Source organism: Pholcus phalangioides, unplaced genomic scaffold (assembly GCF_987345545.1).
Source record: "Pholcus phalangioides strain wild (caught in Gottingen) unplaced genomic scaffold, Ppha-v1.0 ptg000020l_1, whole genome shotgun sequence".
Classification (NCBI taxonomy): Eukaryota; Metazoa; Arthropoda; class Arachnida; order Araneae; family Pholcidae; genus Pholcus; species Pholcus phalangioides.
The window spans coordinates 4797956-4814265 of record NW_028301613.1 but is presented as its reverse complement, the minus strand read 5'-3'; the positions used below and the strand labels follow the sequence as shown (position 1 = coordinate 4814265).

At 37.2% G+C, this 16310-nt stretch overlaps 1 protein-coding gene and 1 non-coding gene across 3 annotated transcripts in view; one reads left to right on the top strand and one right to left on the bottom strand.

The window, feature by feature from the left end:
* The window catches only part of Marf1 (meiosis regulator and mRNA stability factor 1-like protein), a 46904-nt gene extending 31073 nt beyond the window's left edge, over positions 1-15831 (bottom strand). For both annotated transcript variants that reach the window (XM_089248490.1, XM_089248491.1), the window contains exons 1-6: positions 15780-15831; positions 15452-15519; positions 11768-11883; positions 7638-7879; positions 3739-3856; positions 1824-1990 (exon numbers count right to left, since the gene is read on the bottom strand). In XM_089248490.1, the coding sequence (XP_089104616.1) occupies positions 1824-1990; positions 3739-3856; positions 7638-7879; positions 11768-11807 (567 nt within the window). In that variant the 5' untranslated portion in view covers positions 11808-11883; positions 15452-15519; positions 15780-15831. The remainder of the gene's footprint in view (positions 1-1823; positions 1991-3738; positions 3857-7637; positions 7880-11767; positions 11884-15451; positions 15520-15779) is intronic.
* On the top strand, positions 4338-4456 carry LOC149070807 (5S ribosomal RNA). The gene has a single exon (XR_016195016.1). It is a non-coding gene; the product is annotated as a 5S ribosomal RNA (ribosomal RNA).
* Positions 15832-16310: the final 479 nt, after the last annotated feature.

The window sequence follows — 16310 nt, the reverse complement described above, 5'->3', positions numbered from 1 at the left end:
ATATGGTTGTCCATCCACAGCCATTAAAATAGATAAATCTGGCATGTGGTGATTACAAATGCAAAAAAAAAAGGCTAAATATTGTCAAATAAAATTCCTTCAAAATTCACAAGCAATTCATGAATATTCTTCTTCAAAAATTGTTAAACGAGCAGCAATGCTGAAATGTGGTTTTACCAGAATTAAAGACGATTCCTGTGGAGGATATTCAAAAAGTGCACCACCACCAAAACTCATCGATCAAGGACACAAAATGGTACTGGATGGATGATGTGTGAATGGAAATCTAATAAGTTGATGAGGATATAAGTATTTCAAAAGGATGTGCATGTAATATTTTGATTTCAGGATTGCACATGGAGAAAGCTGTTTGCAGAAAATGAATCAATCGCCCTCAGAAGATGAAAGGTGCATCTCAATAAAAATCTCTAGAGGGCCATGCTGAAATCAGTTGGTCTGAAACGTTTCGGTGGGATATCACTTTAAGACTGCAACTAGTCAGACCTTGGTATAACCTCTGGGAACTGAATAAAAGTGACTTAATAAAAGTTAGGTCTGATTTCATAAGTAAACACACAGTTTGGGAAGGTAAATTTATGAAAATGCACATTCAAAATTCATTTTACGTATAGAAAAAGGAGGTAGGACCAAGATATAGTTTTCACTTATTATAATAATGGGAGATGAGAGACCTGTTTTTGTGATACAATCTCAATATTGGATTAACAGCCAGTCTTTCATCATTTACCACTTGAAAATTTGTTTTGATTCGTTATCTTTGCAACTATCTTTATTAAGGAGGCCTCAGAGAAAGTAGTGAGAACATTTTTGTCTAATGTCACATATTCTATTGCATCTGGGATGCTTCACTCCAAACTTTCTAAAAGTTTGAGTCGTATCTTGATTTTGAATCTTCGTATCCATTTGTTACTCTCAACAAAATTGTGTAAGTGACTTTGTAAGCAGTTTTGGAATTCAAGCATGATGCTAAACACAGGAAAGTTTAACAAAGCACTCCTATTCTGTCGGCTGAGACTTTTAAAAACTATTATAAGTGGGGTGGCATATTAAAAACCACCAACATTTAGACAGAGTTTTTACTGTACCAATCAGCATAAAGCAGCCCACTTACGAGAGATACTTCTTAGAAATGCTGCTGAACTGGTGGAAGGTTTTATATAGAGTGCTTGAGAGAAAAAGTATACCCAGAATGTGAAAAAAAAGGAAAAAAATGGGACTGTGTATAAAAATTTCAAATACTTGGGTAAATTCATACATTTTGATATTTCAGTGTGACTTAGTCCTATTGGTTCGGCTTTTTATATTTCTATTGTTTCCCCAACCAACACTTTCAGACATCTGGCTTAAATTATAAATGAGAAAACCGCCTAAATCTAGGAAAAATTTTCATATCATTCAGGAGCAGCTGTATAATCATGTGGTTATAGTGACAAACTCGCATGAAAATCTGGATTTGAACCCCCATCAGTGGCACAGTGGTGGTCAATTGAAGTTGGTTTTCTGAAGTTACCAACCTTGAGGAGCGGATGTGAGAATGCTGACTTCCCCATCAAAAAGTCTCACCACAGAGAGCAACAGACCCACAACGGTACAAATATCCAATCATTAGCCCACACTTCACTCACAGTTTGAAAGATAGATTGCAGCACTGAAAATTCCCACTCTACACTGGATACAAACTCAGACTGTTTGGTATATCATTTCTGGCACAACTTATTCTGTAGGAAATTGGCCATGGCAACAGACCGCAGCTGTGCTCAGCTTGAAAGAAATAAAGATCATTCAAGAACAGAAACAATTACCTTAACTGGACTTCTGAATGGCAAGTCCTCCGTTAGTTCAAAAAAGTCATAATGTTCATTCGCACATGCTAGCAGTGCTTCTGTTGCATTACTCCTATGCAATATTATTATTTTGACTTGATGGCGATGACGAAAATCTGACAAATCTGGTGCAAAATTTATGTCATCTGGAAGGGAAAAAATAAACCAAACATAAAATTCCATGATTGAAATAAAAAATAACTCGAGCACATAATTTTCTAAGTATTCATTTGCAAACCTAACTACAGGGATTATGTTGCTTAATATCAGGTTTTGAAGCGAAAACTACATCATGCAAGACTTAAAAAAAAATTGATTTATGATTAGTAACACTCTAGAAATATCCATCAGAGCAACTGATCAATATCTGGCAAAATATCTGAAATAAGAAGCCAAAAAAGTCTAGCATTTGATTACCTCCATTACCCATAAGGGCCCCACCCCCCTTCAAGCCTTTTGTGCCCCCTAAACAGGTCAATCCTGCGCGCCTCTGATTGGACTGCCCTTCGAGAATATAAAAAGGTGGGGGTCTGATCGCCACCTTCTGACACTGCTGTGGTTAATTTTGGTATGTATGCAAAGGTATTATTTTTCACATGATTATAGACTGAGCACACTATATTTTTAGCTTGTGTTTCCAATTTATTAATCACTGGTTTAAGTTAAGCATTAATTAAAGGCCTGATATAGATTTCCGTTGCTTTTTTGGTAGTACAGAGCATTGAGCTCTTGTCATCTTCATCATGATTTCTCTAAATTCCAGAGATGTTAATCAATCAATGGCAAGAGGGTTGCTTAAAGGCAACCATTTGAGTAATTTGAAGTGATTTTTTTTCTATTTAGTCATCAATGAGATTAATGAAAGTATTGCAGATGTGTCTGGTCTTGGCTAGTCCAATTTTTTTTCAGAGTGCATTTTTTTCTATGATCAAGTATTTCACAGGAATAGTAAATAAAATGTTGCATTGAATGTTTGGTTCTTTTTTAATATCTCACCTATGCAAAAACCAGTTGCGGTGGCAGCTTTCCATCACACAAGAAAATTGTTTTCCCGAGTAGTAGTTTCTTTGCTTGTTCCATAAATTATGGCAGCTAGCTTGTTTTCTTGTCCACATCATACAGGAGCATAGATGATACGAAGGTGGGAGGAGAGGGCGGTGATCCGCCATTCAAGCAAAATTGTATCATTAGCATAGGCGACAGGGCAAAAGTAGTCAATTCCCCTCCTCCGATCATCATGCACACCCTCTGTGAACCACATCTCCTGGTTCAAAGAGCATGCATCCACTTATGTATGGGAGTCCAGCAAATCACTCAAAAACAACACATGCTGAGTGGACACAAAACAGTTTAGCCGACCCCCCCCCCCCCCCCCCCCCGAATAAGTGAGACAGGATTAGGAGTCTGTAGAGGTCTGAGAGTTCTACTAGAAAAGGAGCTTTATAGAGGACCTATTAATAAGGTGGAATGTTAATGCAGGTGCACACAAACTAGGGAAAGAGTTTTCTCGTTTTTGGCAGTAAAGATGTCATTGAGAATATTTCATATTTTTATAAAGGGTCGTTGGTGACACATAAGCATCAGTCAAACCTCACCCCCCATCATCAAAAGTCAGCAAATCCAAAACTCCCTCCCCCTGTCGATGCTGATGTAATACTTTAATGGCACCTAAAATCTGTGTAAGAATAAAAAATGAGATAATGGTGTACTATATTAAAGTTTAGATAGCATACAAAATGTTTAGCAGGTCAAAAACATGAATCCACATCTGTGCCTATTCTGAATGAAATGAAACAAATAAGTACTTGCATACATGTGTACAATAGTTTAAAAAAAATACGCAGAAAAAAAACCCACAAAAACCTTCTTTCTGATAGCATTACAAGATACTCACCTGATATTAAAAGTATTGTAGATGGACTGCCATGGGTATCAACAAAACGTCTCATACACTGCCGAAGCTTCTCGTCCGCAGCATTTTTACAGGTGGCATCAATATGGACGACTGTCACCTAAAAAAAGAGCAAATATACTAGTTTACATGCCATCTCCAAAACAGTATAAAATTTATAAAAATTGAGAGAAGCATCTCAAAATACATTTTTTGACAGTTAATTTGAAAGGTCAGAGGAAGAAAATATCAATGCACACACAGCATCTACAGATGCACATTTATAAGCTGCACTTGCTAAAAGTTGCAATTCAATTCACTTTATTTAAAAGTGCAAATGTAAAATAAATAGCTGTATAGTGAATGATCAAGATTACACATGGTATAAATATATATGTATACAAGTTCTCACATTCATTACAATAAGTAACCAAAAAAATATATATAATTTGGATTGCTGAGTTTGCCAAAACACGAATGAAATTTGAATTTTACTTATAAGACAAAGATTTTTAATGCACCAAACAGCTGATGTAGGCCGATATCGCATTTGATCTGAAATTTCAAACTTTACTTATGGTATGTACCAGGGCTGGACAAATGCCAATGGCCATACCATGCTGAAAACACCGGTTCTCGTCTGATCACCGAAGTTAAGCAGCATCGGGCGCAGTTAGTACTTAGGAGGGTGACCACCTGGGAACACCACGTGCTGTTGGCATCACTTTGGGTGCCCGAGTGGCATGGTGGTAAGATGCTCATCTACCATCGTGAAAGTGGTTGTCAGGTTCCCGGGTTCGAACCCAAGGGAGGATATAGATAAGATATTTTCCCAAACGAACTCGAGGCGACCACCGATAGACAGCACCTTCACTTCCAACCCATCTCACTAATGGCAGTAAATTGCAATATAGCGATATGGCCAGAGTTGGTGTTTGGTGAAGTAGGGGTGGACAAATCCCAGACACATAGGTCCTCATGACAACTAGAAAATCGGTATTAGTACCTACAATTTTATATGCATCAATTGCTAAACTGAAGTACAGTAAAACCTGTCTTCAACGGAATCTCACATGGGGCCAAGATTTTTTTTGAAGACAGGTTTCCACTGAATAAAGGTTCAATGAACACAATATGTGTAAAATAGCATAACAATTTTCTTTGTACTTACTTGTCTTAAATGAAGGTCAAACTAAAGTAATGTATGTTTTAAGCTCTATAAATTATTTATCACTTAACATACATTATACATTAGAAGTGGTCAGTATGTAATACACAGCATATAATGCGATGATGAAATAGATACATATGTACAGAGTGTACAGAAAAGGGGCACTTCCAATTTTGAAATTGAATGTCTTTAAAACCAACAAATGATAACAAATTCTTTGCATGTTTGTTGGACAATCTGTACTGTAAAATTTTAACTATCAGGTCTGACAAAATTATGCAATTATTGATTTCAACAATAGATGGCAGTACATTTAAAGGACTTTCATTGGTTCTCAGATGCAGGTTCACGTATTCGGTAAAAGCACAACCACTCACGGATCTCTAATACAATACAAATACAACACCACAACAGGCAAATTGCCCAACGAGGTGGCTGACTTAAGAACATCATGGATCCCGAGCCCTTTTTTACCCTACCTACGAGCCCTACCTACTACTGCTACACCACACATGCACCCCGCCCACAACCCCCCGCGGAACCCCCAACGAATCGGTACATGCGGGAATGTGCGTGTACGTGTAGTGAAACCTGACGTGGAGTTTTTTTGTTTCTCTGTAATGCTTGTTATGTGTAGTGCTGCCATCTGTCACCAGTTTTTCAAACTATGAGTGAAGTGTTATGATTGAATGATTTTCCGTTGTAGGACTGTTGCTCTCTGTGGCGAGACTTTTTAACGGGGAGATCGGCTCGCATTTGCGCCTTGAAGTTGGGAACCACAGAAAACCAACTTCAGCCGACCACCACTGTGGGGTTCGAACCTGGATCCTCGCATCGCGAGTCCGTCACTATAACCACTCGACCACCACAGCAAATATCTATTTTTCTCAATAACACACACACAAGATGTCAAATCTTCAAGAAATCCGACAATGCAGAGCTGACTTAACTAATTTGATTTGGACAAGACGGTACCATCTATAGATGAAATGCTCAACAAGGATCATTTAAGATTGTGATGAAAATTTTTAGCTGTGCCTGAGGAACACAAAACGAACTTTTTTATTAAAAGTTTTTAAGGTATTCAATTCCAAAGTTAGAATGTATTTTTTTAGAAACTCTAGAACATGATTATTTTCTGTAACCCAATATAATTTCTTTGTCAACTATAAAAAAATTTCCATTAAGAGGCTGTTCAAGTATTACGTCATCATCAATTGGGGGAGGGGGGGGTTCCGATTTGCTGACTTTTTTTTATCACAAGGGGGGAGGGGGTGTTTGGATAATGCTTACATCAGCAACTACCATTTATGAAAATATGAGTTAGGATTCAGAGGGGCAGAGCTGATGATGAAATTTTGCTGACAGGGGAGGGGTCAAAAATGGCAAAAAATTTGCTTACGTAATACTTGAACGGCCCCCAAAAGTATATATAATTTTATTTCCCATTTCCGCATTAGACAGGTTTTGTTTAATCCAGATTTTTAAATATGAATTTTGACAATTAAATCACAGGGCCAAAATTTTTTTCTATTGAAGACAGGTTTCTGTTTAATACAGGTTCCGTTAAAGACCAGTTTTACTGTATAAATATGACACAACACATGTCTCTTCCAACATCGGAAAGGGGGTTATAAAGTCCCGGGAATACAGTCTAATCCCGTTATAACGAACTCCAAGAGACCAGAGAAATCACTTCGTTATAACCAAATTTCATTATAAAGGAATTTCAAGTTGTTTGCGTTGTTCCTGTGTATACTTATTTGAGGGATTAGAAGAGTGTTCGTTAAAACAAGATTTTTGCTATAACAGTATTCATTAAAACGGGATTTGACTGTAGTTAAAAAAAACATAATTTGGGACCGTTCTTCTCGATGAAAAACATGCTTGTGGCTCCTAGGAAATTGTTATTGCCTACATATATATATTTTTTTCAATTTTTCAGCCCTGACCAGATTATAAACTGTTCATGGTATAAAGGCCAATCCCCACACAACAGACACGACCCATCTCCATTCAGAGAGTTCCTGCTCATCTACCCCTGTAACACATTAAGATGGTATGAATGATTAGGCTAGTACAGGGAAAATTTTGTTTTGACTGAGAAAAGATGAACTGATCTCACAAAACAGAAATGGTTTGTAATAGCTGTGTGTGACACACAAATCAACCTCAAGTCCATGCCTCCTTCCCAGACTTGAGGACCACAAAAACAACAAATAATTTAAAACTTTTGTATGAGCCAACCCAAAAAATAAGTTTTGAAGAAAAAAATTTCTATTTCTAAGATATTTACCATACATACTACTTTACTGCACACCAACTCCAGTTATATATTGCCATATTGCAATTTCCAACTGAGTTGGGTGGGAAATGAAGGCACTATCTATCGGTTGTGGCCACAGGCTCAATACATAAATAACTTGATTCTGATGTTCTTTGACTGGATTTGAACTCATGGATCTCGATGGTAACCTTCATAGTGGAAGACGAGCATTGTACCACTGTGCCACTGGTGTATAAGTCTATCCCCCCTCCCCTTGAGGACCAACAAAACCACAATATGGAGAGAGAGATCACGGTGTTCCTCTGCAAAAACTGACCTGTATTTATATAAATTGACTCTCCCGATTTCGGAACAAATTTTGGAAAAAAAACTCGAATTATATACAAGTACATACAGTAGTAAATTAAAACGAAAAATAACCAAAACCTTTCAAGACTTACTTACCTGAGCATCATTCAATTCATGGATGATTGCTTTATTCTCTTTATTTATGTCACACACACACATGAATTCGGCCTCTCTGTGGTTCTGGAAAAATCTGTTCCGTATCGAGCTCACCACAGATCCAGCAGATTTACCTCTGGGAACCTGCACATTCTCAATGTCCCAGAAAACGCCAATTGGAGGCAAAGGTAACGTGATTCCATTCTGAAAATTTGCTGAAATGCTAGCCCCTCTTGATTTCTCTGCAAATACCGAAGAATGTCATAAATAAACTTTTTATGAAGCAAACTGCTTCCATTATACAGGGTGAATGAGACCTATACTGCCGAATGAAAGGGGGATGATAGATGAGCCCAAGTGGAACATAAAACAACCAACCCTGTCCTATCTTGAAACTTTGGGGGGGGGGGGAGGCCACGATGATGATGTTGTAAATTTATATATATGCATATACATTAGATCAGCTAGCTCTGCCTTTGACTTGGCTTGGGGAGGGGGAGCAATACCCCCAGCATAGGTAGAGATGCTTCGTTTATCTGCCCATGAGTCAGACGGGGTTGACCTGAGAAAATAATTTAAATGAGAATTATATCACATAAACTTTAATCCTGTTTTACGGTCAAGTGTGATTACTACCCTGACCTCAGAAACTTGCCACTCGCAACTAAAAAAAGAGAATTTATTCTGTCGCTAGGGAACACTGTCATTTTGGTGTCCCAGTTGCTATAATTTTTAACAAAAAAAAGAGTAAATTCAGCACCCTTTCTGTCCAATGCCCAGGGCACCAGATTCCCTGAACTGCCTTAGTTGTGACCATGGGTGTGACCTCATCTTCTCAAGACCACCATGTGTGTGCACACTGTTACCAATAAAAACACAATCTATCTCTGCTAAACATCGTATACACAGAATCCAATCCAAACGCACAAGGAGGCATGCTCAAAATAAATACAATACACAACAGATCCGCAATTAGATACCTGGTCAACTTGTTGCCCAGAATATATTACATTCGGACAGATTCTTGCAATATTGATTCAGTGGCCAAAGAGTGAATTAAGATCCCAACCGGTCCAGCACATCTGCCTGGAGCATTACAGGACATTCTACTTGAAAGCGGGATGTATGGTATCTGGTGAATTATATTATATTCTATCAAAAGAAATTTATTGTTATTATTTTGCAAAGCAAGCACACTTTGAGCAACACCAATAATTTTTAACTTCCGGTATCTCTGAGTTATAGTGAATAATCGATTATAGGAAAAAAATATGTGACAAGTCTGAAAAACCCAAATTTGTGAAGTTTTTGGGAGACCTCCACGCAAACTAAGCACATATTTGGAAAAAGCAGAAAAAATTCTATGAGGAGACACTATTTCCCATCAAAATATCAAAATATCTGGATATATTGGTGAGCTACGAATGCTGAAAAACTGGAGAGATTCAAAATCTGCTTAAATTTTGAACAGCCAATTTCGCAAGCACTCTCTAAGCTACGATTGGGAAAATTTACTAAACAATAGTCCACTGTACCAGCTTTCAATAGAGCCTACAGTAAGCCATATTGGTTTTTGGTTCGGGATAAATTTAACCTTTTGTTCGCAATACATCAATAGAATCAATGTTTTTTGAAAATTTAGCATTGGCAGTTACAGATTTTGTCGACAATTCAATTTCGCAGAAAAATCCTGTAAGGTGACACCACCTCTATGAAGATATTTATATTTAATGGCGAGCTAGAAGTGCTGAGATTGTTGATGTGAAAAATTGAAGTGTCGCCAAAATGTAGTAAAATGTGTACTTCGACAAATGCTGATTTCAGTGGTGTATTGCAACAACACACAGGCTAAATTTCTCCTGAACCAAAACAATGATACCATATAGTGTAGGCTCTTTTAGTCTAGACTTGGAAGTCTGGGGAGGGGGGTCACGGTCATTATTGCTGGGGGGCACAATGATGATGTCTATATATATATACATTAGATCAGTCGACTCCACCTTTGACGCTGGGAGGGGGGCCCCGTATCTACGTCCATGCCCAATCTTTCAGCATTTGTGGCTTGCCAATAAATCCAGATATTTTGATGGAAGTAGTGTCACCTTTTTTTTTCCACGATTTTTCTGCTCTTTTGAAATAGGTACTTAGTTTGCACGTAGGTCTCTAAGAAACTTCACAAATTTTTCAAGCTAAACATGTTTTTTCATACTTGACACATTTTTCTTACACAATCCATTATCCACCATAACTTGAAAACAGTTCGAGATAGGACAGGGCTGGTAGGGTGCTTTATGTTCCACTTGAGCTCATCTATCATCCCCTTTCATTTGGCAGAATAGGCCGCATTCGCCCCGTATATTTAAGCACTGTTGAATGCTGAGTTAATTCCTAATGGTGTATACATATAAATGTTACTGCCAAGGCCAGTAGTCCTATGGAGCGTGAAATTGGTCAGTTCGCAAAAACAAATTGGCCAATTTCATTGTAAATTGATTTGTTTTGGGCTTTGGCCAGCCAGTTCGCGAAGTGGCTGGAGATCCCTGGCAAAAGTCTGATAACAAGAGATGTGATTCTGAGTTATCGCCAAGTTTATATATTTTTTCATGATAATCATGCCCACATTAGCTATGGAAACCGATCATATCGTGGCCAAAACAATATATATATATTTTTCAAAATTTGACAGGAAAAACTATTCATGTTTACACTTTGTAAATATATTATATTAAATATGTTTACAGTTTGTGCATACACTTAAATCATACATCACCAGGCCCATCATTTGGGGTCGGGGGGTGCTCCCACCTGGCTTTTGAAAATACACTAAAAATGATATATATATATATATAATTATAAATACATTGAGTACATGTTCTTTGCCCCCTCCCCCCTGGAAAAAGTTGAAATGACGGCCCCGTACATCACTCATATTTCTTTAAAAGTTATGTAATTCAGCCATCTTAGTTTCATTTCCTTATTTTCAAACATTAATATTGTGGGCTACAAACCTCAGTATTCCCGTCTTATTGATGGGAAGAGAGACGGGGACAGAGAATATTCTCTCAAAGGACTTTTATTATAAATTACAAGAGAATATTCCAGGACGAAAATAAAATTTGCTTAAGTTGTTTATAGAGATTATTTATTATAATACGTTATTACATATATTCTTGAGAATACTCTCTGGAAGGACTTCTATAACTAAAGAATATTCTCATCGAGGAGAACATCCTGAAGGACTATTATTAATAACTTGAGAATAATTCTTATTATTTTCGATAATATTTCCCAGTAATTTATAGAAATAATCCTTCCAGAGAATATTCTCAAGGATATTATAAATAACAGGAAAATACTCTCATCAAGAATTTATAATATATTCTCGTTATTTATAATAGAAATTCCACCAGAGGATAGGCCTATTTTCCTATAGATTATTCTAGAGAATTTTACATCTCTAATCTGCACATCCGACTTTGACCAAATATTTCTGGCCACTTTGCGTATTGGCTGGCTAAAGCTCGAATCAGTTCTGAAAATCAACATAAAAGTCAGAATTTATAATAAAGGATAACAATATATATTCGGAATGATTCGAGTTACTAATTCATGAAATAACTCTTCAAGGGGAAGAGCTTCATGCAGCTATTACATGCGCTCAATGTGAATAATTTGAAATCATTACAATAGCAGAGCCTGACAAATCCAAGGCAATAGGTGATCACAATGACGAAAAAAAAATTATGTTGCTGCCAGAAATCTTTTACGTCTGATTATTAAATGTAATCTAAATGTATTACTAACGCGTTCGTAAATGCATTTACCATTCTGGTCACAGAAAAGTAAAAAAAAATGCAACTGATTTTCTTGGATATGCTTAACTACCAAAACATTTATACATAGCTGGCACCTAAATTTTTTATCGATTTGTCAACCCGTGTTCTGGAGCACTATTTTATAAGATGGAGAGTTCATCAATTTTACAATAAGCCTACCATACTGTGCACTCAAGCTCCTACCAAAATATATCTTCTTACCAACTAAGCAGCGTGAAAAATTTGGGAGCAAACACTGTACATAAGTGACACTTTCTAAAACATTAAAAAAAATATACTGCAGGCTCGACTTACTTCCGCCAGTCATAATATGCAGCATAAAGTTGTGTTCCATGTAAACGAATTATTTTCTGAAATTGATAAAAAATCTCATAATCTTCCTAGCCCCGCGTTGCCCTCTGTAATGGAAACTGCAAATAAAAAATAGAACAAGGCAGGCATTTTAAAATCTAATTCTAGAAATCTTATGGAATTGTTACAAGCAATAAGGAATGAAAACAACTTCTGGTATTTCAGACGCCGATACAATCTTCACTCATTTTTATGAACCCAGAATTGGTAATCAGTTTGTAAAATCGAAAGTTCCTAAATGAGAGAGACGATGGAGAAAAAAAAAGAATGCGAGAAGTGTAAAAAATGAATCATTCACGTTTATTGGCGATTCCCATAAAAATCACTTATTTTTGTTAGCTTCATCACAACATTTTGGTAAATATGATTCCATGGAATTGATGTAGGATAACATTTCATGTGAATCTCGCTTCTCCAAAATATTTTCAAGATGGTGGAATGCCGCTGGAATCACTTGCTGTAGATATGATCTTTTGCTGAGAGAGGGCTCTACGTAAAATTTTTTGAATCATGCACTTTTTGGCAATTTCTGTCTATGTAAGACAGAGAGAAAGTGTTCACACATTGATTGCTGTCAAAAAAAAAAAAAAAAAATTCACGCACTTCCAAGCACGATATTTTCCATTTTGTTGACATTTGATAAGAAAATAGACGATGAGAAAATATATGGCATTGGCTGAAATAGAGTTTGATCCACTCTCGACCCAGAAATAGCCTAATGTATCATACCATTTCTGAAACCACCAGTTTAACCAATCATAATGCACAAAGAGTGAATAATGTTCTCAATGCATCTTCAATTCATGGGTCAACCCCTGCGAACATTCAAACCCTTCTTCCTGGCAAGCGTTCCCAAAACAGCTGCATGTTGGTGATGACAAATCTGTGAACTCTATATACCTCCCACTCTTCTATTTTCTCTTAAAACACACTTTTGTAGAACATCCGAATTTAGCACATAGAACCTTTATCCGTGCAGGACTTATTTTTTTATCTTCCTGCCTATCTGCTCCCCATGGCCCTAGATGGAATCTTTCGCGGGTCCCCAAGCCAGATTTTTCATATGGTACCCCTTCTGCAGTTAATTTATAGAATGAAAAAAGGAAAATGACGAGGAAAGCGAGTACTGAACCCCCGAAGCCGAAGCACTGTCAGCTCTACTCTTGTGGGGACGGGGGATGCCCCTCTCTCATAACTTATCCCATTCCTAACAAAAAAAAAAAGTTTTCTTTTCAATTTTTGCCCTTTCATCTCAGATTTGACACATCTCCAGAGAGGACAGAAAAAATTTTTGATTTTTTTAGTCTAATTCTGAATCATAAAGCGGGACACATGGTCGCAAACATAATGCACGATAACAATGGTGAAAAAACCAGACTTATCTCAAGGTGCCCTCTTGAATTGGAAGCCTTTCGCCAGAAATACCTTCAGGGGGGCACATCAGGCTTCACAACCGGGCGGCAGGTAAGCTCCAGCCGCCTGTGCCCAGGGTACTTCTGAGTTGGGTATGATTAACATCTATCTGATGATTAATCGTAATGATTAAAGAATCCTTAAAAAAATTGTAATTGGTCAACAAATATCATTGGATTGGAACCACTATATAATCGGCCACTTCCCTGACTTTCTTTTAGATGGCCAGATGATGATAACTTACCCAGGGCCCACATAATGGCGATGGGTTGCTGTACCACTTGCAGTCTTTCTGGATGCCAATACGGTGGTCGAGTGGTCACAGCAATGGACTCGCATCAAAAGGATCCGGGTTCAAACCCCACCATCGCCATAGTGGCGGTTGGCTGAAGTTGGTTTTCTTAGGTTCCCAATTTTAAGGTGAAAATGCAAGCTGATCTCCCCATTGAAGTCTCATCACAGAGAGCAACAGGCCTACAACAATACAATTCAATCATTACACTTCACTCATAGTTAGAAAAATTTATGGTAGATGGAAGCACTACACACAACAAGCATTACGACTTCACGTCTGGTTCCCCTACACATGCCAACATGTACCAATTCATCAGAAATTCCGCAGAGGAATATGGACAAGGTGCATGTATGGTTCAGTAGCATAGTATTTCTAGATCTTTCTGGTGCTAATTGCTGTTTCTTCTCACGGGTTTCACCTTTGTTCAACCGATAGCATCTTTTGAAATTTCAAACAGCTGTTTTATTTCTTCGCTAATTTTCCCAGTGCGTCAGTAGTCGTGAATTATTATTTTTCCATCAGTATATCGTCACAGTGTTGGATTACTTTGTTTTATATATCATTGCATCTCAGGTTGTACCTTTAATATTTAGCCATTATATCTGAGTTTTAATCGTTTTTCCATTGACTTTTATGCCCTGATCTGAAAAAATAGTCTCTCTCTCTCTGTATTATTTCTTTTATACACAGAATATTCATTTATACAACAGGAAAAGAACCATGGTTTATTTAAGTGTCTGGGTTTTCATTTAGTCTAAAACGTTTCATTTTTAATCTTGATACCTTATGATGTTGTTCTGATGTTTACTCTATGAAGCGATATTTTTATTATTATGGTTGTGGGTTTCTGCTAGTTTTCTATGCTGTGGATTTTTTTTTTTTTTTGGCGCTGGTAGCTTCGGTTACAACGAATTTTATTTGGAATGCTTAGGTGGACCATGTTCTGCATTTTAACCCTCCTAGAGATAGCAGGCCTTCGCATGCTGCTCATGACATCAGCAAGTAGTCCATCCTCACTCGGGATTTTCAGAGGGAAAAAAATTCCACTTCACCCGCCAGTACCATCATTGTGTGGAAGAGAAACAATTGGGATCAGAATTGCTGATTTATATGCCCCACATCCAATCACCATGTGGTATTTGCGAGCCAACTTGGAAGATTCTGTGCCAAAATAAGAAGAAATGAAATAGGATGCTGTAGTTCAAAATGTGACTAACTTACTAGATATAGCAGAACTTCGGTTAACGAGCTTAATTCGTTCTGCCAATGTGCTCGTTATACGAATTGCTCGTTATTCAAATCAACCTTCCCCATAGGAAATAATGGGAATTCAGTTGTGAAAACATGACAATAAATAAACAAAGTGCGAAATTTTTGCTTGTAATTTGAATCGTCGCTTGTTAATTGAAGCAAAATTTTTGCGCGTTATGTGAATGCTCATTAACCAAAGTTCCACTGTAGTCTTAATGATGTTGCAGATGAACTTGGCAACCCGTGTGGCGGCAGCACCTCTTAGAGATAGAAGACCCCTGCACGCTGCCCATGACATCAATAAGTAGTCCCTCCACACTCAGAATATCCAGACAAAAAAATTCTGCTGCATATGCTAGTATCACCGATGTGCGAAAGAGAAACAATCGGGCTCAGAATTGGTGATTTCTATGCCCACACATCCAATCACTATGTGGTTTTTTCGAGCCAACCAGAAAGAGTCTACGGCAAAATAATAAGAAACGAAATAGGATGCTGTGTTTGAAAAAAGTGGCGAACTTGCTAGGCAGTCTTAATGATGCTGCAGATGAACTTGGCAATTAGAGTGGAGGACGCCTATCTCTAGGAGGTGCTGGGTAACCACTCAATGATGTGGATGCTGCGAGGCGTGTTCAAAACATAAAAGTGGGGATGTTGCTATTACTTACAGCACCGATTCTTCATAATTTAAGCACCAAATCTTTGAGATCATGATACATCGTTGGCGCGCAAATATCTGGAATAAATAAAAAAAGGAAGAGATAAATACAATTTTTAAATATTCAACATAACATGAAAAAAAAACCCTCAATTTATCCGTTATATAAAAAGAAAAACGTTATTTTTACGGATCCTAGAGATCACTAAATTTTAAATAGTATTTATATATTTTAAATTAAGCGGTTCATATTTTATGTTATCAGTAAACTCAACAAAAGTTATGTGGAAAAAAAATAGTGAGAAATGATTTATTTACTTCATAAAACAAGATCATACCTCTATAACGTCCTTTGAATATTCGAAGGGTAACTTGAACCATGTTGTGCTGTCCTTTAAATGAGTATATACCGATTATGTGGAGAAATTATCCCTTCAAGAAAGAAATTGATGGTGATGAAATTTCAATTTGAATAAATTTTCGTTTAATTTTGATTAATTTTCACATTATCGTGTATTTATTATTTAATTATTTCGAATCTTTTTGATTATTTCTTTTATTTGGGATCGAATTACCCGTATTTTTCTCCGGCAAATATGGTCAGCCCAGTCATTTTTCGCGTACTTTCTTTCTTTCTTTTAAACCGAGCGCAATTCAGGTCTATCACCATCTATGGGCGATTTACTACCTAGTGAGTTGTCCGGAAGTGCAACTGTGGGTGTGTACCTAACAGTCTGAGTGCGTATGTAGTATTGTGTTTGATTTTTCAGTGCTGCCGTCTATATTTCAGAAGTGAAGTGAGTGATGTGTTATGATTGAATTACATTTGTACTGATTGTAGGTCCGTTGCTCTCTGCGGCGAGACTTTC